Raw genomic sequence first — 27892 nt, 5'->3', positions numbered from 1 at the left:
GCACAGCACGTCTTTTCCTGTCGCTTACACCTACATGGGTGCAGTCTGGCTTTTGTGATGGTGCATCACCAAATGTCACTGCCTTTCTGTGCACATTTGGTGCATGATTTTCCTCACGCCATGTACGTGTCTACCTGAGATTGCTTGCCTAGCCTAATTTTATCTCCTACATACGCAGCTGTTTATTTCGGCCTCTTTGAGAACGTGGTGGTGAAATTAGCAAGCATCCTATCTCTTCTCTGGCTGCTTGTCTATTTCTCTCTGGATATCTCTGTGTGTATCTGCGCCCCATTAAGTGCAACACTGCGCACTTTTGTTTACACTCCCTGGTTGCACTTTTCCTCTGTGCCTTCCGGTCGCATCCCTGCGCTGTCGTCGGTCGGCTTTGCCCCTCCGTTTTATCTCGTTTCCGTCTGCGTGCAACTTGCTGGTCACGCTAACTAAAAGCGCCTCCGCAAGTTAGAGGCAGGGCCTTTGCCCCGCGACAGGGGCCCAGAGGGTATTGGGTTGCCCACTGTGGCAACTCGAACCCCGTCTGAATTATTGACGCTCCTCCTCCAAGAAGCGACTTCAATATCCCCCGGCCAAGGCGACCGCCTGCGCTTCACAGTCCCACTGTTCGCCCCCAGCGGAGCTCCTGGGCCCCGGAACTACCAAACCCATAATCCCCGGCGGCCCTGCCAGCCTCGTGCAGCTCTTCGGGAGCTGCAGTCTCGCCACTGCACTCTCGCTCCTTTACGAGCTGGAGACGAGCACTACAATTCCCAGCAACACCTGGGAGTCTCGCCTGCCTCCGCCTCCCCCAGCTGGCTTGAAGGCTGTTATTGTTGTTGCTAAAAGGTTAGTGGAACAGCTGGTTGCTCTCTGGGTAAGAGACGTCTTCTGTATTGGGTAGGGGGACTCTTTCTGCTTTTTCTCCTCCTCGCCCGCCTTTGCTGCTGCTTCTGCTTTGAAGGGATGGAAGGAGTGGATTGGGGGTGTATGAGGGATGATCTCCGTTCCCCCCTCTAGTTCTGGAGTATGCAATCACCTACACTTCTTGTCAGTGCTGTGAGCATAAACAAAAAAGCGGGGGGGGGGCGCGATTTGCATCGATTCTCGCTCTCTCCTCTCTTTAAAAAAAAAGTGGTCGGGAGTGGGGAAGGAAACTGTACCAAAGGCTTCCGCGGGCCTTCTGCTCTGAGCTTGCAGCACTAAAGGGACGAGGTCGGGGAGTGCAGGCAGACGAGTAACAATGCAATTCCATGCATATGTACTCGGAAGTAAGCTCGATTGTTTTCAACAGAGTTTTCTCCCAGGTGACTGTGTATAGGATTGCTGCTTAAGGAGATTGTTCTTTCCTGACTACTTCCACTTCTGATTCCCACCACCATTACCACGAATACACTTGGACACACGCTTCCAAACTCTGAGTTTTGAGGCACCAAAAATCTTCTCTTCCTCCTGAATGGGCCTGAGATGTTATGTAGCTAAGTTCCCCTTCCCTTTGCTGTGTCAGTCCTGCATATTATTTCTGCCTCTGGGGCCTACCCAAAAGCATAACAACAAGATGCGTGAGGTCTGTTTGAGAGCTGGCTTGTGGCTGGCTGGAGACAGAGAACATGACAGAGCTTGTGGTTTCTTGAAAACCTGGTTTCCTTTGTTTGGTTTCGAGCTGCTGAGTTCAAATGCAAGACTGAGAGGAGGGCACTTCTGCAGGAGAATCACAGCCTTTTCCAAAACAAGGTGGAGATGTAAGAGCTGCCTCATTTCCCAAAAAGCACGCGGTGTCACCACCCTCTTGCAAACCGGGATGGTGGGTTCCTTGTGTAAGCCTGGCACCAGGCCAGCAGAGATGCTCAGTCTTCTCCTTGATCCTTCCCATGTTTCTGCCTCTTACATGAACAGATCTGATTGCTAGTTTGTTTTGCTGTGCCCAGCACAGACATGCCCGGGCGCTTTCTGGGGCTCTGATTGGTGTTCTGCCTAGAGAAATGCAACCCAGTCGCTGCTTCCCCCCACCCTCCACCCCAGATGCTCCTGGAGAAGGGAATTTGGCCAGCAGGGCAGGGAGCTGCCAGGGCGTCATCAACCACATGGCTTGGCTCAGCCGCAGCCTGGGTCACACGGGGCATTTTGGGATAAGCTGCCTTGGCTCAGTCTGTAGATTCAAAGATATCCAGTACAAGGTTTTGTAACAGGCCTTTCCATGAGGAAAATATACAATGCGTGGGCCTTTTTACTTTAGCAAACGGCAGGTAAGGAGGACATGATAGGAGTGGGAAAACTCGGGATAGATTTTTCTTCCTGTCTTACATTATAGCCCAGTGAAGCTCAATGTTGAGAAATTCAGGACATAGAAAATGCTCTCCTTCACATGGCATAAAGTATGGAATAATTCACTACCAAAAGTGTGGTGGTCTCCAGCAATAGGCTTTAAAAGTGGGCTTTTGGAACAATTCATGGAGGACTGAACTATCCGTGGTTTCTAGTCCTGGTGGCCATATGTTGTCTACAAGTTTTGAGGCATGCTGCATTGCTGCCAAATGCAGTTGCTGGGTTAGATGGACTGGAGCTGCTCATGTGCTCTGAAGCCACCTTCCCCAGTCTGTGCCCTCCCAGGGTTTTGGACTACAGCTCCCATCACTCCTGCCAGGGACTGCAGGAGCAAAGAGGGTGGCAATTCTCTGTTTGCAGAGTAAGCTGCCTTTGGATATCTTACTCTGGTTCAATTTCGCCTTCATCACTGTGAGCTGTTGATAGCCGCATGGTCAAATGCTGTGCCTATAGTTGAAGAATAGTAACAACAAAAAGACCAACCTGCCTACCCTAAATTATGCAGCAGGGGCACAACAAGAGACTTTTTTGTGTAAAGGGGGCTGTGGACTCAGTTCTGAAACAAAACCAAATACCTGGGCTGAGCCCATGCTCAGAGGCATCCCAATTCTCTGCATTTCAGGCCCACCAACACCACTGTTTTGCACCTTGTTCCAGGTGTTGGACCTTGAAGTTCCAGCAGCAGAACAAAGTAGGTCCTGCAGGCCTGAAGTCCACCTGCTGTTGGCCACAAGAGCCTCCTCCAAGTCTGTGTTCTAAAAAGAAACGGCTCTTTTCTACTACCATGGAGGCTATACGCTTTAACCTGCCCAGCAACCCCCACCCCAAAAGCAAAGGCACTAAGAACACTTGTTGCAGTATGGCAAATTGCCACATTAGAGATCTTTGTTCCCCCAGTCTTCTGGGTTGTGGAAAGGAGGAGCATTAGAGATGGTTATGTAATCAGGAAGTGTGCTGGGTAGTTTCAGAGTCTTAAAGCCAAACTTGTTGTTGTGCATCTTGTATTCTTGTAAGAAAAAAAGCAAATAGCAACCTGCCGTCTGGGCTACATTTCAGTGTGGGCAACTAGGGCCTTATCCTGATGCCAAGGAAGGCTTCTCATCCTACCGTTCTCATGTTATGATGCCCTTGTGCTTGGGCCTCAGCTCAGCTGCATGTGGCTGAACTTGCTTTGTTTTATAGATAAGTTGCCCTTCAACTGGAGGTTGCTGGAAAAGCATTTTATTTCCAGTGAAGCAAACACACACACACTTAAACAGTAAAATTGCAAAAGTTGTAGGTCATAACCAGGTGGAAAAAGCTGACAAAGGGCATTGCAAACATTTCAAACCAGCTTGACAACATGGGCAAGCAACCAGCAGTCTCAGGCACCAAAATGACCTCAGCACTGGTACCCAGGGAGGTGCTCCGGAGAAAGCATTCCAAATCCATGAGGCACTTCAGCCAAGAAAGCCCTGTCTCTGGTTACCTTCCGCCTCACTTTGGCTGCTGCAGGGACTCAGAGGGCCTCTGAGGGCAGATTGTAAGTGACAGGCAGGTTTGGGTGGGAAGAACCAGCCTGCTCTGCCCAGAGCTTCAGAATGCCACCCATCAACAACTGACACTCAAAGAAAATTTCTGCTGCTTGTTTCCTTAAATTAATTTGGCAGCTTTCAGGCATTGCCCAGGGCATCCTTTCCCTGTTGACTGGAGTGCTGAGAAAAGCCTACTCATCTGCCATAGAACCCCCTAAGCTTTGCAAAGGATTCTGGGATGGCCTCTGAGGGTACATGGCGGGGGTGCTGGTTCAGCCCATTGGATCCAGCTGCTGATGCTCCCTCCCCACACAAATGGCATGTGCCACGGAATTCATCTCACCTCCACCTTCTTCATGAAGAACCCACTATAGACTTCACTAAGGAAGTCCAGGGTTGCGCATTCCCAAGGAAAGCCCTGGGTTCCTTTCAGAGTTTTGTGTGTTTGAAAAAATGGTGTATAAGTTGAGGTACAGAACTGAAGTTAAGGAGCTGTAGCCTTCCAGATGCTAAATGCCAACTCCTGGGGCAGATGGATATTGTAGTCCAAAACCCTCTGGAGGGCCATAGGCTCCTGATCCCTTATGTAGAACAAGTTATACTTGTCTGGGTTAACTTTCTCCCCTCTGGACAGCCGGATCCTATGGCTGTGCTGTCGCCCTTCAAGATGAAGTGGACATGAATAGATAGGATTGTGGAGAGGATGACACACTATGGAAGTTACAGCAAGATGTTGCACCAAATTCATTGCTGATTTTCAAGTGCAATTTCGGGCAAACCATGAAATCCAATTTCATTTCAGCCATTAAAGCCCCCTGGGCCTCCAACTTGGCTGTGAGCTGTAGCCAAGTGGTTCAGATTCCTTCCCCATCATCTGTGAAACCTGCTGTGTGGCCTTGGGGGAAATCTCTCCCTTGGCCCATCCTTCCCCTCTCTGGGTGAGGCTGGGGTGGCGTGCAGTGAAGATCCCCACACAGTGAAGGTGCTACAGCAATGGTTGCCCCCAATTATACATGTGACAGCTGAGTCACGATCAGGCGGTAAACCTGTCTGGGTGTGGTCACCCTCCCCTCTTCCCACAACTTTGCACTGTGTAGAATATTGTCATCCATCTGAGGAAGGATGCCTTTCTCTCAGCCCGCCTGTGCCCAGCACTAGTTTACCTCTGGGATTCTACATCCAGAATCCTGTGCAGAATCCAGGACTCCATGCAAAAAGTGGAATCCAGAGGATTCCATCTGCTGTATCATCTCCTCCCAAAAGACCTTCACGGTAGCACCTCTCCCACCTTCCCTTCAAGTCCCCGCAACCCCAAAGCGAAGTGCCATCTCTTCTACCATGCCTTTGGCTTCATCTCACAGCCCACCTCCTGCCTGAAAGGAAGAGTTGCAAACGGCAGGCGAGGATGCGAACAGAATCCTTGCCTGTACTTTCCCACCCGTCTCTTCGCACACTCTTACGCTATAGGTTATTGCTACCCTGAGGCAGAGACTTGTGCGGTTAAAGAAGTAGATAGATAGAGCGTATAAAAAATGCAAACCTGTGCAAACCGATGGTGCGGCATAAATAAAGCATAATAATGAATAATTGAGTGGTTCTCATGGCTGGGGAAATACAATCTGCAGAAGATTAAGGAGGTGCTAGTTCTGTGTCCTGCGTGGCAGCTTCCTTCCTGCACAGCCTGTATGCGCGTTGCTTATTCAGATCTCCTTTCCTGCCCATAGGCCGCACCTTGCCAAAACTTTCCTGGATTATCCAGAAGCGGGTGGGGGGGGGGGGGGACACTTGACTTTCAGTTTTAGAGTGAAGTCCATGGGTCAGGTCCATGGGTCCATGAAGCATATTTTATTGATTTGCCCAGGCTTGACCCACCAAAGCGGAGGCATTCTGCAAGCATGACATCCAAATGTAGAAACAGAAGTGCAGCACGACATTCTGTGTCCTGAGAATTGTGATGGTGGTGTTTTTAAGCGAGTGTCTCTGGAAACCAGATCTTTGTACCGTCAGCATAATGTCTCTGCCAAAGAAAAGACTGGCCTCAGCCTGAAGGAGCTTACAAACTAGATTTCAACAGAGGCGACCTCTTGAGAAGAGCTGGAGGGTATGGGGCGGGGGGAGGAAAGAGAGAGCAAGATTCAGAAAGGATGCACATGAGCAGATGCAGTTTTCACACATATGGAGGTTGAGTTTCTATTTAAGGTGAAGACAGGAAAGGCTTGTAAGTGTGTGGGCAATGCCTTGTGAAAGGTTAAGATGGACAGGTGGCAAAAGCAAGCCTCCACAGAGAGCCAGCACACAGAGAGAGCTGGTGCCCTAGCTGAAATCCAATAAATGCTGTGAAAGAGAATTAGAAATACATCCACATTTGGCACGCGGCCCTTCAAAAGTCACTGAACTCGGCTTTTCTTGCTGCAGAAAGTTGAGCGCAACCTTCTGCTTGGCCCCAGAGGCCTGCCTGAAGCTTCCTCGTGCTGAATTAGGCCTGTGGCTCCATGTGCCCCGAATGGCCCATGTTGGCAGGCAGTGGCTCGTGGGTGACAAACATCCTTTCCCAGCACTGTTACCCAAAAGCCTTTCATGGGGTGGTGGTGCGACTGACCCATCTGCCTGTAAGGCACACATGCTTTTTCCCTGGCCCCTGCTGTTGATCGTGGCTCAGACCAGCATGCGCCGTGTGCCCATCAAGACAGTGCCAGCTTGTCCGGACAGCAGAGCTCGCTTGGCACCAGCACACCCCACGCTGCAGTTCTTGCCCTGCTGACCAGCCGCCTTCTCTTTGCCTTGCAGCCCAAGCTACCAAGATGGAAGAGGGGCAGTCCCATCCTGGTGTGGCTTTCCTAAATGTGGCCTCAAGTTACGTGCCCCACACCAAAGTGGAGTGTTACTATACCCTCCCATCTGGCCTGAAGCCCTCACCCAGAGATTGGATTGGGATCTTTAAGGTATTACAAAGGGGGCGCGGGAGCGGCAGCAAGTGTGTTTGGGGCAGAATGATGGAGACTTTGGGTTTGTCAACTGCTGCTCCATCTTTCAACAGGGCGGACAGCTCATGGCCCTCCAGAGGATGGACTGCAATTTCCATCAGCCCTAGCCAGCATAGCCAGTGGTGATGGATGATGGGAGCTGCAGGCCAGTAACTCCTGAGAGGCCAGAATGACAAACCTCTGCAATTTCCCTCAACAATTATTTCTGTCACTGATCATTGTGATGCTGTTCATTTCCAAAGGCTATTAACGACGCCCTTGGTCCACATTGACCAGGCCCCATCCATACATGCATGGGTGTCTCTACGGGTATCTCTGTGGGGCAGAGGGTCATCCAATTAAAAATGCTTTTCTGTATTATGGAAAAAACAATTAAAAATCTCATGTAGTGAGAAGCTGACTGTGTCTTAATAATATTCCAATGCTTTCTTTTTTATTGCAGTAGGTCTTATGTATAGAACAGAAATAAAAATAGTGGTTCTAGAGATGAGAAAGAGGGGAAAACAGAAAAGGGGTACAGACAAATGTGGAAAAACTTGGAATCTGGAGGAAATGTGGGGGGAAAAACTTTTTTTAAGCATGTTTTCATCCCCCTCCCCATTTTTTTCCAAAGCTTCAAATTGCTGTACATCCCACTGTCCCCTACCACTTTTATGCCCACTCATTGATATTTATTCCCATCTTTTACAGAGTCCACCCAAGGTAGTAGTGGGGGAGATGGGGAGACACACAGAAGTAGCAGAGGGCGATAAGGAGTAAGCTGGCAGTTACATGGCACACTCAGTGGGAATTGAAGCTTCAGGATCTAATCAAGTGTTATTTCCATTCGCTGTAACCACGTCATCAGCATCACCGCCACCACATTACATTGCATCGCTATCCTGCCTTTTTTCCACTTGTGAGGCACCCAAGGTGACTTCCATAGCTACGTTTGGTCCTCACAACAACTCTGTGAGGTAGGTTAGGCTGAAAGGGGGTGGCTGGCCCAAAGTCACCAGGGAGCATTATGGTGGAATGGGGACTAGAGCCTGGATCTCTTGCGTCCCCCGTCCAACACTCTGACCTCCACACCACACTGGTTTTTGATGTATTTATTTATTTTCATTAGATTTATATCCCACCGTTTTTGTTTTTTTTACAAAGAACTCCTCCTGCTGCTCTCAATCTTATCCCCACAACAACAACCCTGTGAGGTAGGTTAGGCTGAAAAGGAATGACTGGCCCAAAGTTAACCAGTGAGCTTCATAAGCAAGTGGGGACTACACCTGAATCTCCCAGGTCCGACTCCGACATGCTAGCCATAACCCCACACTGTACCTGCTACATCACACCTGTTCTTTAGCCACGTCACTTATGTGAGGTGAAACCTACTTCGAGTAATCACTGTGGCCTGCTCCACAATTACAGCAGACCGAGGAGTCATTGAATCACGGAAGGTTAGATTTAGACATGTCATCTCGTCCAATTTCCAGCTCAGTGCAAGCGCAGCATTCCTGACAGGTGCCTGCCCACCTCTTAAATAGCTTCAGTGAAGGAAGACCTACCATCTCCCAAAGCAGCCTGTTGGGAACTTTCTCCTACTATTTAGCTGAAATCCACTTTCTTGCCCTTTCCATCCAATTGGTTCTAGCTAGACACATTGGAGCAACAGAGAACAAATCTATCCCACTTTCTGCATAGAAGCCTTTCAAAAATTTGAAGGACCCTATCATGTCTCCCTATAGTCTTCTCTTCTCCAGGCTAACGTGTTTCCATATGCCTTCAACTGTCCTGGCCACCCTTCTCTGGCCATGGTCCAGCTTGGCATTGTCCTTGGAACTAGACTGAATACTCCCAAGGTGGTAGGATTGACTGATTATTTCAGTCTGCAGGGGGGAAGATCAGGGGCTTGACATTCCCACGTTCATATTAAAAAAAGGTTCTTGCATGTAGAAAATAAAACCTCCCTGCAAGCAGAAAACTAGAAAATAAGCTGAGCTAGAACCTTTCTCCTTGAGCTGCTAATTTTCTGGCCACTGAGATTTTATATGAATTATATAAACATGTGAATTGCCTATATGGGGAGTGGTACCATGCCCTGAAGTCGAAAAGGGTTCAACCCAGACAGACATCTCATTCTGTCATGTATAGAGATCAGGCCTAAAAGAGGGTTTGTTGGAATCTGTGGACAAGCCTGATCTTGAGACTCAAACAAGCAATCCGGGTTGTGTTCCTTGCGGCCGACCCTGCCTGCTGCCCCACTGCAGCTCCTGCCAGGCTTAGAACGGGGGCAGCAAAGATGGATGAGTATTCCTGATAGCCCTTTTCTTCCCAAACCAAACCCCCCCAGCCCTGCATCCCTTCCAGCGGTGCCTCAGGAGACCAGCAGAGATGCACATGACTCTGATATTCTCTTCCTGTTTCCTCTCCAAGGTGGAAGCTTCCTCAGTGCGTGATTATTACACCTTTGTGTGGTGCACAGTGCCAGATGGCGGAGCTTCGGCAAGAGCCCTTCTTCACTGTAGTGTGCAGTTCCAAGGTGTGTGTATAAAATCATACGGTCCTCAGCAGGATAATCAGGCTTAGCTGTTGGATAGCATTTGAACTGAGGTTTTCTGTCCAAGTTGGAAAGGTTCATTCCCAGGAAATGGAGAACACAACAGGAAGGAGGAGACGGGTGGGCAGCCGTCGATTTTGCCGCAGCTGGCCTGAGCAACTTTCTTGGCCAGTGCTTCAACCCCGTAAGAGGTGTCTGAGTGTGCAAATTTGCACGCACAAACTTCTTATACCAGCCTTCCTGACTGGGTGCCCTCCAGATATTTTGGATGGCAACTTCCAGCATTCCTGGTCATTGGCAGTGTTGGCTGGGGATGATAGGGACAGTTGTCTTATGCTAAGCACATAAGTGAAATCAAGCTTTGAATCTACCTGCAAGCATTTCCTACAGCCATGAGCTCAGCTGCTGCGATAGCAAGGAACATCCATGGGCATTGTAGCCACTGATGGAATGCTGACTTTTATTTGTTTATTTTAAGAACTGATACTCCACTTTTCTTTACAAAATAAATTCCAAGTGTTTTCCAAAAAGGGTCATGAGATACATAAAACATAATAAAAACTGCTCAAATTACTCAAATTAATTTCATGCAGTACAAGCAAGAGCAAGATAAAACAATTCATCATAAAAGCAAGGAGCCAGCACATTAATGTAACAGTGAAAGCCCTGGGAAATGAAAAACCTCCTAGCAGCTTGCCTGCAGCATAAAAGGGACAGCCAGCTGAAATCAAGAGCCTAATTTCTTGACTTTGGTTTTCCTTTTATGTTCGGTGTAAACATTTTTTATTTCCTTAAGCCTCATATATAAACGGCTATGAGATATAAGGCAAACGCCTGTGTTCCATTTACAGCCAGCTACCTGCCTAAGCCAGGACCCCAGCAATACCAGTTCCGTTATGTGGATCGCCATGGAGAGGTGCGTGGTCAAAGCCCTCCTTTCCAGTTCAGCGAGCCACAGCCCATGGATGAGCTTGTCACCCTGGAGGAAGCCAGTGATGACAATGGGGACACCGACATGTTGCTAGTGGTTCCCAAGGCCACTCTGCTAGAGGTAAGGTGCTCAAAGCAACGTCCTGCAGCTCAGTAGCTCCCATTTTAAGCCACTAATCCTGGCTAAGGCTATGCCACATGTATTCTGATGGTTCAGCATGAGTTTGAAACAGAGGTGCAGAGACTGCGGCCCTCCAGATATTGTGGGGAACATCGTTAGCCTTTCTGGCAGGGAATGATGGGACTTGCAATCTAAAAAAAAAAATCTGGAGAGCTTGCCCCCATCTCATGTCCCTTTCCCCTTACTGTCTCCTTCCTTTTCATGCTGGTTCTTGTGTTTTCTGCCTCATCACTTTGCTAGCATTGTCCCAGCCCAGAAACACATGGGTGCACTTAACCATGAAGCGCTCTGAATAACCAGCCTTGGACCAGCTCCTAAGTCCAGCTTATTTCATTAGATTGCTGTGAGGATGAACTGGAAGGCAAGTCCTTCATATACCTCTCTAAATGCCTTGGGGAACAAATGTGACAAAAATGAGGGTGATGGAAATTCTCTGCGCCTTGCAACAGCATTCGTGGTGATTTCTGATCATTCTCTCATGCCTGCCTTGTCTGTAGATTATATTAGGCTCTTGAAGCAAAAAGAACAAAGGCTGCTATGGTACCTTAAAGACTAACAAATTTATTCTAGCATTAGCTTTCTCAGACAGTGTCGACTTCATCAGATATATGAAGTGTTACCTTCAAACTGGCAGATTTATATGCGCATGGTTCAGGGGTGGGAGCAGAAACATCAGAGGAAACTGAAATGCAAAAAAGTAGAGAGTGTGATGAATTCAAGTGTGATTGTGCTCAGTGGAAGAATATAATGCTTGTGACCTCTGAGTTCACATCGTATTTCCATTCGCTTTCTCCACTCCACTCCACTCCACTCCACTCCACTCCACTCCACTCCACCTCAGCCCTTCAAGTGCGCAGAAATCATGCAGGTAGAAGTTGAGGTGCAAACCAGGAGCCTAGTGAACTGGGAGGCCGAGTTTCAGGCCTTACCCTACCGAGCTAGGCAGGACGTGCAAAGTTAGGCATGGGAAAATGGTGGCCCCTAGAAGAGTTGGGTTCTTCCAACCCCCATCAGCCCTAGACAGCATGGTTGGGGGATGGTGGGGGTTGCAATCCACGAGTATCTGGAGGCCCACAGATTTTCCACCTCACTTGTATAATTATACATGTGTTTAGATGTATATTGCACCCAGTCGCTGAAACTCTTGATCTGCCACATTGTGCTCAGCTGATACCCCAGTGCCTTCCTGCACACCCAGCAAAATATATGGGCACATGCGATTCACAGTCTGTGAATGGCTAGCTTGGTAGAAATGCTAGAAGCTCGGCCTTCTCCTTTTGCTGGCTCAGTGCAGCAGGACCTCTCCCCTGCGACTCGGGCTTCTGCTTCAGATCTAGTTATTGATTTGCAAAGAACTGGAGAATACTTGCTCCAGGCCTTAGACCAACTATGGGTTCCTGGAGCCATGGCTTGGCTTTGACTTATTAATCTTATTTATTTACATATTATATTAATATGCTACCCTATAGCCCGAGGGCTCTCTGGGTGGCTTACAAAAAGAACCATAAGCAACCAGCATAAGAATTAAAACTATAAAATCAGCTGAGCAAAAATAATCCAAAGTAATTTACCAGACAGGAAAACATAATAAACAGGCAACAAAAATAGTGGAATAAAACCAGTGTAGCTAGTAAAAACAAGTGTTGAATTAAAAAAGAGTCCAAACCAGATGACGAAGACTAAATCTTAAAGGTACCAAGCGCATTTCTGTAGGGAAGCATTCCACAAGCGGGGCCACGATGGAGAAAGCCCTTCTCCCAGCCATTCCTGTAGGCCTGTACCATATTTGACTGTAGGTGGAGAATTGCATGTTTGAATCTGCCCATGGAGCCCGAATACATCTGAGGAAAGACTAAGCTGAAGCTCTTCCCCTGATATCCTCGCTTACCATTTGCAGGGTTGCTGCGGGGTGGAATTAAATCAAATGGGGGAGCACTCAGCTATTCAACCTCTGAAGTGCTACAGCCTCAAAGGGCTGCATCATGTGCTGTTTCTTCTGAACAAGCTTAACATTACAGTCTTATCATAGCAATGCAGGAACAACAAGATTTTGTTCCATACCAAAGCGCACCTGCTGAATTTGTTCCCTGGCTTTTGTCATCCCCTTTTTGGCACCTCTCCCCTCCTCTCACAGACTCAGCTGGAGGAGAGTCGTCAGGAGCAAGGGGCCCTGTTGCAGGAGTCGTGCCGCTTGAAGGAGGAGGTTCAAGAGCTACGGAGCCGCATCGCTGAGCTAGAAGAGGTGCTCAGCTCCCTGCGTGATGAGCATTCCAAGCTGGCTGCGCAATACAAGGCAAGAGACGGCAAGGATCTGGGCGGGGGCAAGTGTGCTGCTTTCTCCCACTGTGAGGCTCATTTGAGGATGGATGCCTCCCTCAGGGGGCTGAGGTGGCCAGGTAACCTCCTCTCCAGCCTGAACCAAATGGAAATGCAAAATCCAGGTGTCACAGCTTAGCCACAAGCCACAGAGCAAATCCAGCCCTCCTGGGATACAGGGAGTAAGTTAAAATATGCTATTCTCCTTAGTACTTTGGTCCCTTCCCCCCTTTGCCTCCAGCCCTTCTCTTGGATTCAACCCCCCAAAAAGTTTCTCCAAAATAGAATTTGGCCCACAGGCGGAAAGCCATTCAACACCCCTAAGCAATCAGGATGCTCTTGACCCTTTCTAGAGACTAGTGACTTCCCCAACATCTGCTTATATTGCACTGGCTTGGGGAATGGTTGCTTTATTTATTAAAATTCCCACACTGCTCTGCAAGTACTTTATCAGAGTGGCTGCCAATAAAATATTTTAAATAAAGCAGCATAAAATAACGAAACCAGGCCAAAACCAGCAGATTTGTAAAAGAAACATGAGTCATATGTAAACGACCTAGGGAAAATAGATCAACAAAAGTTATAACGCCTGGCAATGTTTTCTTAAAAGGTCCTTGCTTGGCAAAGATATCCTACTGATCCTGCACAAGCTTCTCTGGGTGTTTTCCAAAGCCACTGAAAAGCCCCCCTTGCCAGAAGCTCACTGCAACACCTCTGACAGGGAAAGATCAACGCTTGGAAATAGTTCAGTTGGTCTGGCAGAGGCCATCTGCCTTTGCCCTCCTGATGCCCACACTATTGGCTGTTTCCCAACCCCTTTCCCCACAAACTCATGAGTTTGTTTCCTTCTTGGATTGGTCAGAGGGTTGAGCACAGCCTATCAGGGACCCACAGGATGGTGAAATGACCCCATCCAGCCAATTCCATTCACCATCCAGCCAATTCAATCGCAAGCTCATGTCTCTGAAGAGGAAGGAAATAAAAATACAAACTGCTGGCAGAAGTTTACACAAATAAGCATACACACCCAAATTGCGCTAAAAAGTCATTGAAAGAAGGACTACCCTTCAGAGTAAGGTTCAAGTTGCTTGTCAGAAGCAAGAGGAATTTCTGGGGTGGCATGTACAGCCTCAGGCGCGAACTGTACTTACAGGCTCTGTTTGCTCCCTGTGCTTGGAGTGACAAGAGTTTGTATCATACACATGAGTTGTTAGCAGTTTTAATTGCTGGAAGTTTCACATGCTATGAAGGTTGTTCACGTCTCTGTCTCTTTCCTCCCGCACCAGGAATTGTCAAGTTGTTTAGCGGAAGTGTCCAAGCAGAAAGAGACTCTCAGCCTCCAAGAAACTATGCATTTGGCACGAATCCAGCAACTGGAAGGTGATATCCAGGCCATGGGTGAGAAGATGCTCCAGAGAGAGACAGAACTAGACAGGTGAGGCTTGTGGCTGCAGAGCCCCACCAAGTATCACTGGGAAAGGCCTTGTGGCGAGGTCAAGGCTCTGTCCTAGACTTCCTTAACCTGATGTGTTGGATTGCAACCCCCATCATCCCCATCCATCAGTGATGGTGTATAGCCCAGCATTAACTGGAGGGCACCTGGATGGGGAAGGTGCTACATCTTATTTACACACACACACATTAATAGTGTGATTCCTTATGCAGCCAAAATGCCATGCTCAGGAGAGAGGCATTGCCAATCTCAACCCTTTAGAATGAGGGGAAATGCACAAAAGCCAAGACACCAAGACATTGTAGGCAACTGGGAGAAAGTGCCAGGGGAAGCAAAGACCGCCATCTGACTGGACCCCAAGCATGCTGGATTGGGCCTTGGGAGGGGGTTCTGCCCCCATGTTGTGAAGGCCCTTATCCTGAGAGGTGAAGTCTCGTCTGTCGACAGTTCCACCATGCTTCAGCCACGTCCTCTTGGCAGCCAGCTGGGGAAGATGGTTGCAAGGCTCAGGAGAGCTGCACATCCCACCCACGGCTGTGTCACGGTGACCCTCTGTGCAATACAATCCCCACCCCTGCACGCCTGCCCCCCGACATAACAGTTGCACCGTCATTGATGACCACTTGAGTACGGGAGCCTTCACTCTCACGGGAGGTCGCCAAGGACAACCTGCAGCCTCCAATCTGTGTCTTAAAGAGGTTCACACATTGTGGGGAGGCGAGTTCCGTCTTGTTCTTAGCACTGATTGTCTCTGTTCATCCTCAGTGATTTTGCTTGGGAAATGCCACTCACAGACCGTGACCAGTTATGAGTGACTACCACAGCCATGCCTCCACGGTGGCCATTTTGTGGCCTTCTGTTCATTACACAGTGGCCTTTTGCAGCCTGCTGTGCTGCATGGTGGCCACTGGGTGACTGGTGCCCACCATTTCTCAGGACCTTCTCCATGCGTGGCCACAGGCCCTACCCTAGCTTTTGCTCGTTCTTGAGGCTAATGAAGCTCCGCCAAGATAATTCCTTAGAGCAAGGCCTAGCACATTTCTGGAGGTGTGCTGCTGTACTTGGGAGGACACCGTGGCTGAAGCAAAGGGCTTCCCCAAACCATTGTCTAGTGGTATTGCTTGGCTGACAAAGAGCTGGGCCTCTAGATCCCAGGATCATGTGCACAGACTCCCCTTTTGACCACAGGGCAAAGGACACGGTCAAGTCACTGCTGCGCGAACAGGAGCAAATTCACCATCAGCTCAAAGAGGAGAATGCAGAGAAAGAGCAGTTCCAGGTAATCAGGGAGAAGGCAGGGTTTTGTCGACGTGTGGGCAGATGAGGAGGGGGTACAACAAGCCCCCATGTGGTGACCCCCTCCCTCGCTCCCCTTCAGGTCAAGCTGCAGGCCTCCGAGGAGGAAAGCCGCAGCCTGGCCTCGGATCTGCAGGAAGCCAAGACCCTCCACGTCGAGAGGCTTTCCCAGACCCTGGTGCTGCAGGAGGACATCAACAAGCTGCAGCAGAAGCTGGCCACCGCTAATCGCCGCACAGTAAGTCCTCAGCTCCAGGCCCCCAGTGGCCTCAGGCCCAGGCACCAAATCTGGCCCTCCTACAGTCCCAGTCGGGGGATGCCCAGAAGATCTCCCATGGTCCTTCTGGCTTAAGCCCCAGCAGGAAAGGAGGCAGCACAGCCATGCTTGAGAGAAAGCAGGTCCGGGAGCCAGGACTTCAGGGTGCCATCTCCATCCAGTTCTGAAAAAGAAGCAAGGTGGAGCATTCAGGCCCCAGGTTGCAACACTTCACTGGCCAAAACCCCATATTGATTTTGCCCAGGGCGAAAATGCCTTCGCTCTGTGGTACAGAAAGTTTCCCCCCATTTGAATTCTAATGGGAAGAAAGACATGCCAAGATGCAATAACTTTTTAAAAAGGCTATACTTCACTATTACATCTCTCTTTATTAACATACGTGGTGTGTTCATAATGTGCCCCATAGCTGAGAAGTCCACACTACAGGATCATAACCAATTCCTCTTCCAATCCCAGTATCTAGGGAGCAGAGTGGGTGGCATCTTTATTCTCACTGGTGGGAAAGATCATGGCTGGGAGCCTTGGCTTTGCGAGAGCCAGATGGCCACGGAGAGAGAATCAGAGGAACCCATAGCCCTTGTGAGCTCCCAGCATCCCCGATGTCTGGCCAGGGTGGGAGTTGTCAGGCAGTCGGGGGCCCAATTTCCAGCTCCTGGACTACTCCAGGCTGTATATGAAGCTGCAATGACAGCTCACCCCCTCAAACTTTGTGGTTTGCCACTAAAATTTGGTGGCAAACCAGTACAGAGCCTCAGGCCAAAAGTAGCTAGAAAGCAAGTTAATTTAGGCCTTGGTAAAGCTCCATAGTCAAATTCAGTGACATGGTAGCAGAGGCTGTGGAAAAGGACCCACCACGGCCCCTGCCCATCATAAGGCCTCGTGGGAAGGCCTCCACATGCCTCCTCCATACACCCCTTGCACCATTCGGCCCACGACTTCTCTGGCCCTCCCTCTTCCCAGGCACAGATGGAGTCCTTGTGCGAACAGCTGCGCTCCACCCAGGATGTCCTGGCTGCCAGCCAGCAGAAGGTGGCCCTCTTAGGGGAAGAGCTGGCCAGCGTGGCCTCCATCCGGGACCACACCATTTCCGACCTGCACAAGAGCCGCCTCGAGGCAGCCGAGATAAACATCAAGCTCGCTGACATGACCCTGAAGTGGAAAGAAGGCAAGGGCCAGTGGTGGAAGGAGAAGGCCACGCTGCTGCAAAATGTGGAGGTGTGTGGGATGCACTGGGGTGAGCGGGTGCGCATGCTTGCACACCCAGACCAGCCGCTGGTCCCGCTTCACATTCCACTCCTGCTTCCTGTGGTGCAGCCCCTCCATCTCTGCGCCTGCTCCGGATGCTCCTGTGTGTGTGCGGAGGGATTCAGCCACAGCAGAGGAAGCGAAGGGAAGTCGCGTATGCTGGAGCAATATGATAACGAATCATCGGGTCTTTATGCGGGATGCAATTAAAGTACAGAGGAAATTCTTCAGCCGGTTTTGCATGCGGCAAGAGTGGGTTTCCCATTTGGATGATGGATGCTAGCTGCTCTTGTCAGTGTGTGAATAGCTAGGTTTTGATGACAAGGCTTAATGTCGGAGGGTGTGGGCTTTGTCCTTTCTTTAAAAAGAACTCGTTCTGCATTTTAAATCACGAAAACAAACTTCCTGGATAATATTTTAGGGTCACAATTAGGAGCACAGAGATATGGACAAACATTTCCTGTTGTACTTCACTGGGTCCTCTGATACAGGATCACCGATACTAAACATTATTTGTAGGGAATGGATGGGAAGGAAATGCTGTCCTTTCCCATTTTAGCTGTAGAAATCATCCTTCAGATTCAAATTCTGGACTTTTGCTGAGTGCTTGAAAGTAACATCAACACAACTGCAGGCTTTCAGCTTCCCTGCCCTGCGTCATTTTCCCCGCTGCTTAATGCCAGGTGTGTCTCATGCTACCTGCCCGCTGACTGCTGAGCTCTGACATGACAGATTGCACCGCGCTGCACTAACCATTAACACAACCCTGTGCTCTTGGCAGGCAGAGAAGGACAAGATCCTGAAGCTGAGTGCCGAGGTGCTGCGCCTTGAGAAGAACCTGCAAGAAGAGCGGGCACAGCGCCAGGTGCTGCACAGTGAGTTGGCGCAAGAGCGTGACTCCAGCCTGGTAAGTCGAGGGCAAGGGGATCCTGTTGCTCCAGGCAGGAGAAAAATGAAGTCCCCTTTGGACTTCTGATTTCCTTCCATGCCTCTCCCAGCAATGAAGATGACTTGCATGCTTGTCTGTTAATACCACCAAAGAATAAAGGCATTCTGCTGTTGCCGTGAGGATGGGTTGCAAGACAGCCTTTCCCCTGCCTGTTCCCTCAGACGATGATGGTTGCCAGCATAGATTTTGAAGCCAAGTGGCCACAGGCACGGAGGATGGCTACAGACGAGCGTCAGTGTCTACCGGCCAAGGATAAGGGAGGCCTGTAACAAAAAGTTGCAGCGTGGGATGCTGCAGTTCAGGGTTTCGGCCAGTGTGCTCTGTTCCTTTGCCCCCTTTCTATCTGTTTCTCCAGCACCACCCCTCAACAGCCATTCAGAATTGTTTTGTGTTGAGTAGACCCAATCCTCAGTTAGTGGGCCGCTTTAGATGGGGGATTCCCTTTAAAGATGCCATGTTCTTGGTTTCCAGGCCTGCTGCTCCCTCTCCTTTGGGTATTGGTGGTGCCATTTTTGCTATGTAAGCAATAGCACTTGTGGCTTGAACATCATAAATAGAGGGAATGCTGAGGAGTTACTGAAGAAGCAATCTGGCTCCCAGAGGACCAGAAGCGGAGGGCAACCATCAGGCCCTGCTGTTGAGCTCTTAAGCCCATCTCTCCGGCCACAGACTCTCACTTTTGCCCCCTCAGGTGCAGGTGTCTGAAAACCGCCGAGAGTTACGCGAGCTTCGCGCTGCACTGCAAGTTGCCCAGAAGGAGAAGGAGCAGTTGCAGGCTGAAAAGCAGGTCAGTGCAGTGTTGCAGGGAGGGGAGTCCGAAAGGAACAGCCACAGGGAAGTGCATGTTTGGGATTAGGGAAGAAATGGCCATGGACGGCTGTGGGGAATGCAAGGGGAGGAATTTTGTGGGGCTACAGATGGTATCAAGAACAGCTGTGTTGTTCTGCAGGTCCCATAAATCCAAAATATTGGCCATGAAGCTGATGGGAGATGCTCTCCCAAAGATCTGTAGGGCACAAGGTCTCCTGCCTCTGGTCTAGAGTGCTGTGTTCTCTCTCCCCCACCTTCCTGCTGGGACCCGGTGCTGACTTCTTCCCTGTCCCTTGCCTTCAGGAGCTGCTGGTGTATGTGCGGCGCCTTGAAGAGCGCCTAGAGAAGGTAGCTGATGAGAAATGGAGTGAATCAGTTCTGGTGGATGAAGAGACAGTCCTGGACACCCCTGGTCAGTCCCCAGCCTGTGCCCTGGTGCTTGTTGCAGCCCTGCATTACTGCCCCATTTGCTCTTGGCACGGCACACCCTCCGCTGGCCCATTCTCCCTCGTGGGGTCATGGACTGGCCTGCACTAGAGGTGTCCATTTTTCCCCTGCTAAGTTCCTAGAGAGTGAGAGCTTTTTTTTCCCAGGGCATGTTTTCAGGATTTTTGCACCTGCGGCCAAAGAAACCAGGTCTGATTCCACATTTTCAAGTGCATTTCACATCCCAGAGTGTCCCCTGGTCTGATTTCACCTTGCACTTTGCCGTGCAAGGTGAACGTGCTTTTGTCAAACAGAAGGAATAGGGCATCCTAATAAAAGTATACTTGCATCTTTGCTCTCTGGGAAGATTTACCGTGCATACGAATACATATGCACATGCACACGTGCACACCCTGTGGAACAGCTGAGCATGCACCTCTTTCTCCTGCCCTTCTCTGTGTGCGCCTCCCAGGCTCTCTGGACTCCCCGCTGTCTGACTCGGAGGACGAATGCCCTGAGGACATGCGTCTGCCCACCCAGCTGGGCTCCTACAGCCTGTGTGACAACCGGGCCACTAGCACCACCCCGCCCTGTGCCCGTGGGCCTGCCCAAGCAGTGGTGATTAGCCAGCCTGCGCCTATTGCCAACCAGATCAAGCAGCCAGCAGAGGATTCCAGTTCTGATTCGGTGAGGCTGGGGGTGCAGGGACAGGAGAGCAGCGGGGGGCGGGGCCTGCCCAAGGGGTCTAAAGCTGCGGTCCAAAGGATTGCTTTGCTGGTGGAGGTCAATGGGATTTTGTGCTGGGATAGATCCAGCAAGAAAGGAAGCTGGAACACTGACGTTCCCCATGGAGCGATGAGGGCACCTGGATCCATCCCTGTTTTACACACACTTTTAATACAATTTAAGTGGGGAACTCTCCATTACCACATCTTGGAGCAGTGGAATCTGTTAGATCAAGAGTGGGGAACTGGCCAGGGTTCCCCCAAGGTGCTCCCCACAAACACAGGCCCACACGGGTCTTGGGGTTTCATGACTCATTCATCACAGGCTCCCCTCTGTGGCTCACTCTTTGCCCACCCCGGATGGTTTACTCCAGTCTGGCTCTCTTCCTATGGGCTTCAACTCCCAGCATCCCCAGCCACTGGAGATGCAGCTGGAATGATAGGAATTAGAGCCCAAACCTCTGGAGGGCACCAACTTGGGGAATGCTGATTCCGCTTGGCCACTGCTCTCCAGACTCTTGGGCAAAGCTGTTTCCCGTCCCCTGTCACCAGTGACATGCCACAGAGATGACACCCGAGACCTTTTGCATGCACAGTGGAGACCCCGAGTGAGAACTGGCACAGAGACGGCCACCTGATCTCCAGTCACGGCAGTCTGCCGTGGGGACAGAGGGGAAAGAATGAGCCCCTTTGCCGCACTGCTGAGCTGCATGGAGGCAGCAACAAGATGGCATGCTTGGACCACTTTCTTTCTTTCTTTCTTTCCTTCTTTCCCATATTTAGGAGGCAGAGGATGAGAAGGCTGTTTTGATGGCAGCTGCACAGAGTGGTGGCGAAGAGACCAGCTTGCTCCTTCCAGAACTGAGCAGTGGCTTCTATGAGGTGGCCAGGTGAGGGTGCAGGGCAGTCCAGACCCCCTTTTTGCTGGTGCTGTTTCCTTCAAGGAAGGAAGACTGCAGGTGCTCAGTAGCCAGCACCCTGAGACAGAGCTCTGCATGTGCTGGGATGCCGGAAAAGCATGAATGGTGGGAGCAGAATCTTCCCTTCTAGCAAAGCCAGAATAATAACTTATTTTAAGCCCAGAATAAATTATGCAAATACAGAGGCATATGCATATTGTAGAATTAAATAGGATCACCGCTTTTAACTTCCCTTGGTACGGAATTTGGGCAGCAGCAGGATTTTGAATGGCTTTGGCACAGAGCGCACACAGCCTTGACTCTGGGGATCTGCAGCCAAAGATCTGCCAGGTTATTTCAGTTCTGAAACGGATCCCATCCCACTAGGGCATGAGCACCTCTCTGCTCTGCTTATCCTCTCTCCGGGATTTTTCCTGTCTCTCAGATGCCTCCTGCTGACCTTGCATTCACTTCTCTGGCTGTCAGTGCCAAGCCTGCCACTTCCTTTCACTGCCTGTCTTCTGAGAAGAAGGGCTTTCCTTGGCTGATCTGGAACCTGCTCCCTGAAGCAGCACAAGGTCCCACAGAACTTGTTGGTGGCCCACTTTGCTCAGGATCTTCCAAGCACCAACCCTGTCCTGTCTCTGGCTTGGTGGCCCCATTGACTGTGGCATCACACCCCAGGATGCTTGTGCATCGCCTGCCTTCACAAATACTCTGGATGTTTTGCGTGTGAAGCCCTTGGCAAAGTGCTCATCCCCCAAACACGTCCAATGAGCTAGCCAGGGATCCATTTTATGAGATTTCAAGTACAGAATTCGGGAGCTGAGCAGTCCATCTTACACTGCTTCTCTCTTTTTGTCTCCCTACTTGTACAGTGGACTAACAGGGCGGCAGATGTCGGAGCCAGGGGCCAGTGGGATGGGGGCATCTCCCTTGGACCTGCCCTCGCCAGCATTTTGGAAGGAGTGTCCCGTCTGCCATGAGCGCTTCCCACTGGAGAGTGACAAAGAAGCCATGGATACGCATGTTGATGGGCACTTCTTCTTCAGCACCCACGACCCCTTCGCTTTTGAGTGAGCCCTCCTTTCCCCCATCCCAGACCTCACCACCAAGCCCCCTTGGTTTCCCCCTCCCCATTCACTGGGATCCAGGCTGGGTACCTTCCATCCCTTCCCTAGAGAGCTTGCTAAGATGAAGGCATTATCCTAGCAGAGTAGCTTGATAAGCTAGGTGGTAACAGGAGTCTGCCATCTTGCTGGGACCTCTCTAAGGCAACGCAGTCAGAGCCCACTTGCTTTGGGAGGAACAAGGCAAGTTAAACCCAGACACACAGATGTTAAACTGAGAGTGAGACACCCGTGGCCCTCCAGATGCCGTTGGACCAAAATTCCCATTGTCCTGGACCATTAGCCATCCTGGCTGGGACTAATGGAAGTCAAGTCCAACATCATCCAGAGGGCTTCATGTTTCCCACCCCTGCATTAAACAGAAACTGAGCCTTGGCTCAGAAATCAAGTAAAAGAGTTTTTATTTTCTCTTGACAGGTTGTGTGAGAGGACGCATTCAGACATAAACAGTAATTTTGTAATGCTAAGTGAGTTAAAAGAAAAGAGTCAACAATCCTTGGCAAACCCAAAGGGTTTGTGACTCTTATCTTCTTGCCCCCATGTAAATGGTGCTGTGTACAAAAGCAGGGCTCACAAACAGCGGTTTGCTGGGTGCACCTCATGGTTCAGAGGTGAAGCACCATAAGCTCAGCCAGGGTATGGTGCTCAAAGAGCCCGATTTGTGCAGATGGTTCTTAGTCCTGGTTCTTAGTCCTGTGAGAGTAACCTAAGATGATAAACATGCCCTCACAGGTCTTGACAACATGCTGTAACCAATCCATTCGTAGAAACACTCGCTTCTAGCATTCTAGACTAGCTTTCCCCAAGCTGGTGCCTTCCAGATGTATTGGCTGACAACTGCCATCATCCCCAGTCTTCACTGACTATGCCGGCTGGGAAGCATGAGATTTTCCAGCCAACAGCTAGAATGCATCAGGCGGGGGAAGGCTGCACTGCACTGTTGGATGTTGGGGACAAAGGAGCGAGCCCCAGAACATGTTTGTTGGACAGGGTGCCTGCAGGATTCTAGTCTGAGCAATCCAGTACAAAAAGCCAGACTACCGCTTTGTGTCATACGTGCGCACTTTTGTGCACATGCCCACACACACATTCTGTGTTGGGGTTTCTCACTCAAACTGTGTTGGCTTCAGCCATTGTCTTTCTTGGCAGTATAGAAAATTACATAAGTCAACAATTTTTTTAAGAAATACATTTAAGAATCTTCAGCCTCTCTCCCTTTAGTCAACTGCCAAAGGAAACAATGCTGTGAAACTTGCTAGTTATTGAAAAGAGAAACCCTCATTGCAAAGAAAAAGGATTTTTTTTAAAGCTAGAAGTGGGTTCTGATTGGCATTGGAACAGGAGATACTTGAAAATGAGATGAAAAGGGGCTGCTTGGACATCTGATCTCGCTCCTGCATGCAGTCAGTTTAGGAGTGGATTTCAGGTTCATGTGCTCCCTCCTCCATTTCTCTCACCATTTATGGCCTGGCCAGGAAGCATGAGAACTCAAGGCCTACCGGAGATCTTGCCACTCATACAACTGAAATCAGAACTCTTGTCTGATTAGAGCCAGTGTTGGTGGTACACTGCAGTGACGCTATGTAGCGCAGCCTCTTGGGTAAAGCAGAACTGTGCAGCCACGGTGGTGCACCAGCATGTTGCTCCTATCAGTCTCAGCCAGCATGCCCAAAGGTGAGAGCTGATGGAGGTTGCAGTCCAATAGCACTCTCCATCCCTGATTTAGGGTGTGGGTGAGAGGAAAGGAGAGGCAGTGTTTCCTAGTGGTTAGAGTAGGAATAAGATTGAGGAGATCTGGGTTCAAGACCTCATGTGGCCATGAAGCTCACTAGGTGACTTTGGACCAGTCACTGACTCTCAGCCTGGCCTGCCACACAGTCTTCTTGTGAGGATAAAATGGAGAGGAGGGAAATCATGGAAAGCCCTTAGATTCCTGGAAAAGCGGTGAAGAAAAGGCAGGATACAGATGCAATAGCGCATCAGTACTCAAAAGGGAGGATCAGAACACCTGTCATAATGAAAGCCTCAGACAGAAAAGGCAAGATCTCGGCTGCAGATAGCAGAGTGAGGGCACCCCATGGCGTCATATTCCACAGGCTGAAATCCTAAGCATGGTTACCTGGGAAGGAGTCCCATCGGCTCAGTCAGAGCTGCTTCCCAGTGACACTGACATGCTTAGGCCATGCATGTCAGATCTGTTGATATGGTTTGAAAGATTCATCCTTGAAACACTCCCTTCCCACTGTCTGGTACAACAAAGGCTGTGAAAGAAGGTTGGCATGAAGTGATCGAATAAATTTACCTTGATTACATCTCCCAAGAAGGTCTGCGGCCTTCACAGAGACCTCCAAAGCCATCCCTGCAGCCACCAGCAGACAGTCGTAGCTGGCCACAGTTCTTAAGCCCGTGATGCTTACCTGGAAAAAGAGGTTGGATCGTAGCTAAGAGACAGATGTATCTGTTGCTGGGCTGTACTGTGTCAGGCTATCAGGGTAGGATCCAGTCTGAGTATTCTCCCACAAAGGATGCTTCCCAGCACGATCAAAACTAGCATGACAAGAAGAGGAATTGAGGTTTGAGGTTTGTGTTTTCCCTGCCAAGGAAGTGTTACCACCACCATCCCTGCAGTCTGAAACAACACAACCCCACAGCGGATGCCTCCGGTGGGGCTTCTGTTCATCTAACTTTTAAATTCTGACTGTGCGAGCAGAAGCAGAACAGACAGATGCAAATGAATGGATGTGGGTATTTATTGTTTTAGCTAGAGGCCCTTACTCCAGCAAAACCTCAAAGATTTTATTGCTTGCATTTATATATTATATGGCATTGTGTGTTGTTGTTGTTTTTAATAACTAAAGCAACCAGACTAGCAGACACGTAAATTAGAATAAAGCAGAGGAGAGAATCCAATAAAACCTCCTGCATGTCTCACCACCACCAGGGGACAAAATTATACAAATTTGCAGGCAAGAATTTTTTTGCCTTTCCCTTAAACATGATCAATATCTTTCCTAAACATAGTTGTTACCTTTGCATAAATAGCAAAAAGCTGAGGTTATTTATTCCACAATAATGCAGGTTCCAAAAGATTGCAATGATATCACTTAAAGTTCCTGAAAAATCAGGAGTGCTAGAAGAATCTGTAGTGAAAGGAATAAAAAGAATGAGGAAGGTCATTTTTGGGAGATGTTTTTAGGCTATTAGTGAATCCAGTTCTTAATCAAGGTTGTATTCTGCACCCCTTGGCCCAGAATAAATTAGGCAAATTCTGTAACTTTGCAGAAACAATGAAAGAATTCTGTGTCCATAATAATACAATAGCAGTATGTATAAATATTGGAAGAAATAGTTTGATGAGACTAATTGCAATAAAGAGAGTTCTGTAGAAGTTCTGTTAAATACTAACAGCCCCATAATAAGGTCTAGAAGCACACTTGTGATTTTGATTTTGCATCAACGTGGCAAGGGTGGTGTTAAAATGAAGCTGCGGGATCATGAACCGGGAACTCACATGTGCAGAATACACCATGGTGTGTTTCCAGTTTAGAGATGACTTGCCCCTTGTCTACATGCTCCAGGTCAGGGCTATGGGCACTTGTGTGCACACTGTGGACACAGCACCCCAGAGGCCCCACATGCCGCTTCCAGAATGAATGCAGAAAGCATGTCAGTTATGAGAGCCAGCATGGTGTGATGGCTGGAGCGCCGGACTGGGGAGCTGGGAGACCTGAGTTCTAGTCCCCGCTCAGCCATAGTGCTCACTGGGAGCCACTCCCTCTCAGCCTAACCTACCTCACAGGGCGATTGTTGAGAAGATAACATGGAGTTATGTAAGCTGCATTGATATGAATAGCACTGTTCACATAGCACTGAAGTATGCTTCCAAAAGAAGGGTAGGGAAGTGTAGCACGTATCAAGAGGAGACGCTCTAGACTACTGAGAGGGAGAAGGAGAGAGTTCTGTGGCACCCTAGTAACTAATTTACTGTAGAATGAATTTTCATAGCATGTAGCTCATTTCAGCAAACATTGCACCAAAGCTGTATAGGATCTTTTGGAAGAGGTGAGAAGGTCAGGCAGAGATATTTGGGAGTGGGTGGATTCAGCCGACACAAACCAAAGGGGAGAGAGAAGTTGTGGAGGGCACAGACCTCCCCACCACCACCATTGAGACCCAAAGGTTGCCCTTGCCAGCCCCAAAGAAATTCTTCGCCCCATAGTTGGCATCTTAAAGACTAGAAATAGGGAGAGATTTTTGATTTTTGGTTGCTTTTTAAAACCTGAGGATATATAATGTTGAGCTGGGAACTGCTGTTGTGTAGCATACACAGTGAGCTCAGCCATGATGCGCATTGAATGGGTCTAATTCTAACTTCTCATAGGGAGCAAACCCAGTTCGGTCACTTGGCATATTTGAGCACCAGCAACAGGCCCCTAATGATATATGAACATCACGTGCACACTCACCAGCCTGCACGGATAGGACAAATGCAGGACTGGCAGTGTGCACCCAGCAAATATCCACCTTTACTGCTGTCGGGGTTAGGGGTATTTTCAGTGCAGTGGGGAGCCGCTAGGAGTGGGTTGCCTCATTGCTGATTCAATGGTTATTCCATAGGACCTTCGGCCTCGGCGGACGCAGGAGCTGAATTGCCCTGGATGTGAACCTCAAGATGTGTTTGCACATCCAGTTGCAGCGATAGTCAATGTTAGGGACTAGGAGCCCACTCATTATTTTTTCCTCTGACAGCCTGGCTCCCATTGTTGGGCAATTCCCCGCCAGCCTGTCCACATGTGCAGCATGATCTCGTGGTGCAGCTGGTGGGTCCCAGGTGCAAGTGCTTCCTCCATGAACAGAGCTCCTTGCATGTGCACATGTGTGCACACACGGGAAAGGGAATGGGTTCCTTGCTAGCCTTGCCTCTGATGCACTGGTTGCGATGTGTGCAGACCTGGAGGGAGCCCTTGAACCTGCGATGCCCCTCCTGCAGTGCTCCCTGGCCCAATCCGGGAAAAGCTCCCTTGGCTTGGTTCTGCTGCACCGGTAAAGGGGCCCTGAGAGTCGTGAGAGGCAAGGGCGATTCCTTGCGTGATGACCGATGATCGCAGACTGACACTTTCAAATGATTTGGTGATCACGGCAAGGAAAAGGGGGGAAATGAGATGGTGGCCCTTTACCAGCCATACTTCCTTGAGTAGACTTGGTTCCCCGCCTCACCTGTTTTGTTGTTGTTTTAAAGTAGCCCTTTCTCAGCATGCTCCTGCATCTGTCGCCACCTCCTCAGCTCCCCACCCCACGACCGCAGCCGCTAGCCTCTCCCTTGGACCGCTTCGCCTCGCCTCGTATCTCACATGGGTTGCCACTGTGCTTGGCCGATCATGCTGTTTCCGTTCCCACCCCTACGCCCTGCTGTACAGATCCCTGGCACCCCCACTCTGGATGGAGCTTTGGCCTCGCTTCCAACCAATCCCTTGGTTGCGGCTTGTTCTCTTTTTCTGCCTCTTGGTGTATTTGCTGGGCTCTGAGAGGAGGATGTGAGACCCACCTTCAGCTTAAGCAAGTGTGTGTGTGTGTGTGTGTGGGGAGAGAGAGAGAGAGAGACTGACTCTCTAATGACTGTGCCTTTTGGAGAGGCCGCAACGCCTCTCCTTGCGTGGGAACTTTCCAGCATGTGCCGCCGCAGTTCTGAGTTCACCTTACCTGTCTCTTTATACCCCCCACCCCACGAAACCCCACTTTTACTGAATACACGAGTCAGCAACACAAGCTCAGAGCAATAATCCTCCTTCCACTCCCCAATCCTGACACGCCCCCAAGTCTATGTATAGGGTGTACATATATATATTTATATTTATATTTATATGACATGTTGCAGCTATTCTAATAAAAAGCAGTCTTTCTGCAA

The 27892-nt window shown here is 49.6% G+C and overlaps 1 protein-coding gene across 2 annotated transcripts; it reads left to right on the top strand.

Moving 5' to 3' along the window:
- Positions 1-516: 516 nt before the first annotated feature.
- On the top strand, positions 517-27892 carry CALCOCO1 (calcium binding and coiled-coil domain 1). 2 transcript variants are annotated; one of them, XM_044443202.1, is made up of 15 exons: positions 517-840; positions 6618-6772; positions 9227-9332; positions 10202-10401; positions 12596-12754; positions 14064-14212; positions 15419-15509; positions 15609-15764; positions 16764-17018; positions 17830-17955; positions 18689-18784; positions 19111-19219; positions 19706-19920; positions 20742-20848; positions 21736-27892. In XM_044443202.1, the coding sequence occupies exons 2-15, from the start codon at positions 6632-6634 to the stop codon at positions 21935-21937; spliced, it is 2112 nt and encodes a 703-aa protein (XP_044299137.1). In that variant the 5' UTR covers positions 517-840; positions 6618-6631; the 3' UTR covers positions 21938-27892. The 2 variants fall into 2 exon arrangements, with proteins under 2 accessions (XP_044299137.1, XP_044299138.1); XM_044443203.1 differs by lacking the exon at positions 517-840 and adding an exon at positions 847-868.

This window comes from Varanus komodoensis, unplaced genomic scaffold (assembly GCF_004798865.1).
Source record: "Varanus komodoensis strain SLA01 unplaced genomic scaffold, ASM479886v1 scaffold41, whole genome shotgun sequence".
Classification (NCBI taxonomy): Eukaryota; Metazoa; Chordata; class Lepidosauria; order Squamata; family Varanidae; genus Varanus; species Varanus komodoensis.
This window is presented reverse-complemented; position numbering and strand designations above follow the sequence as displayed.

Bases quoted from the DNA above. Each gene is read 5' to 3' on its own strand.
- CALCOCO1 (XM_044443202.1), top strand. From the start codon at position 6,632: ATGGAAGAGGGGCAGTCCCATCCTGGTGTGGCTTTCCTAAATGTGGCC. The intron at 15,765-16,763 runs GTAAGTCCTCAG...CCCTCTTCCCAG, and splicing joins CCACCGCTAATCGCCGCACA to GCACAGATGGAGTCCTTGTG. The intron at 19,921-20,741 runs GTGAGGCTGGGG...TCCCATATTTAG, and splicing joins AGGATTCCAGTTCTGATTCG to GAGGCAGAGGATGAGAAGGC.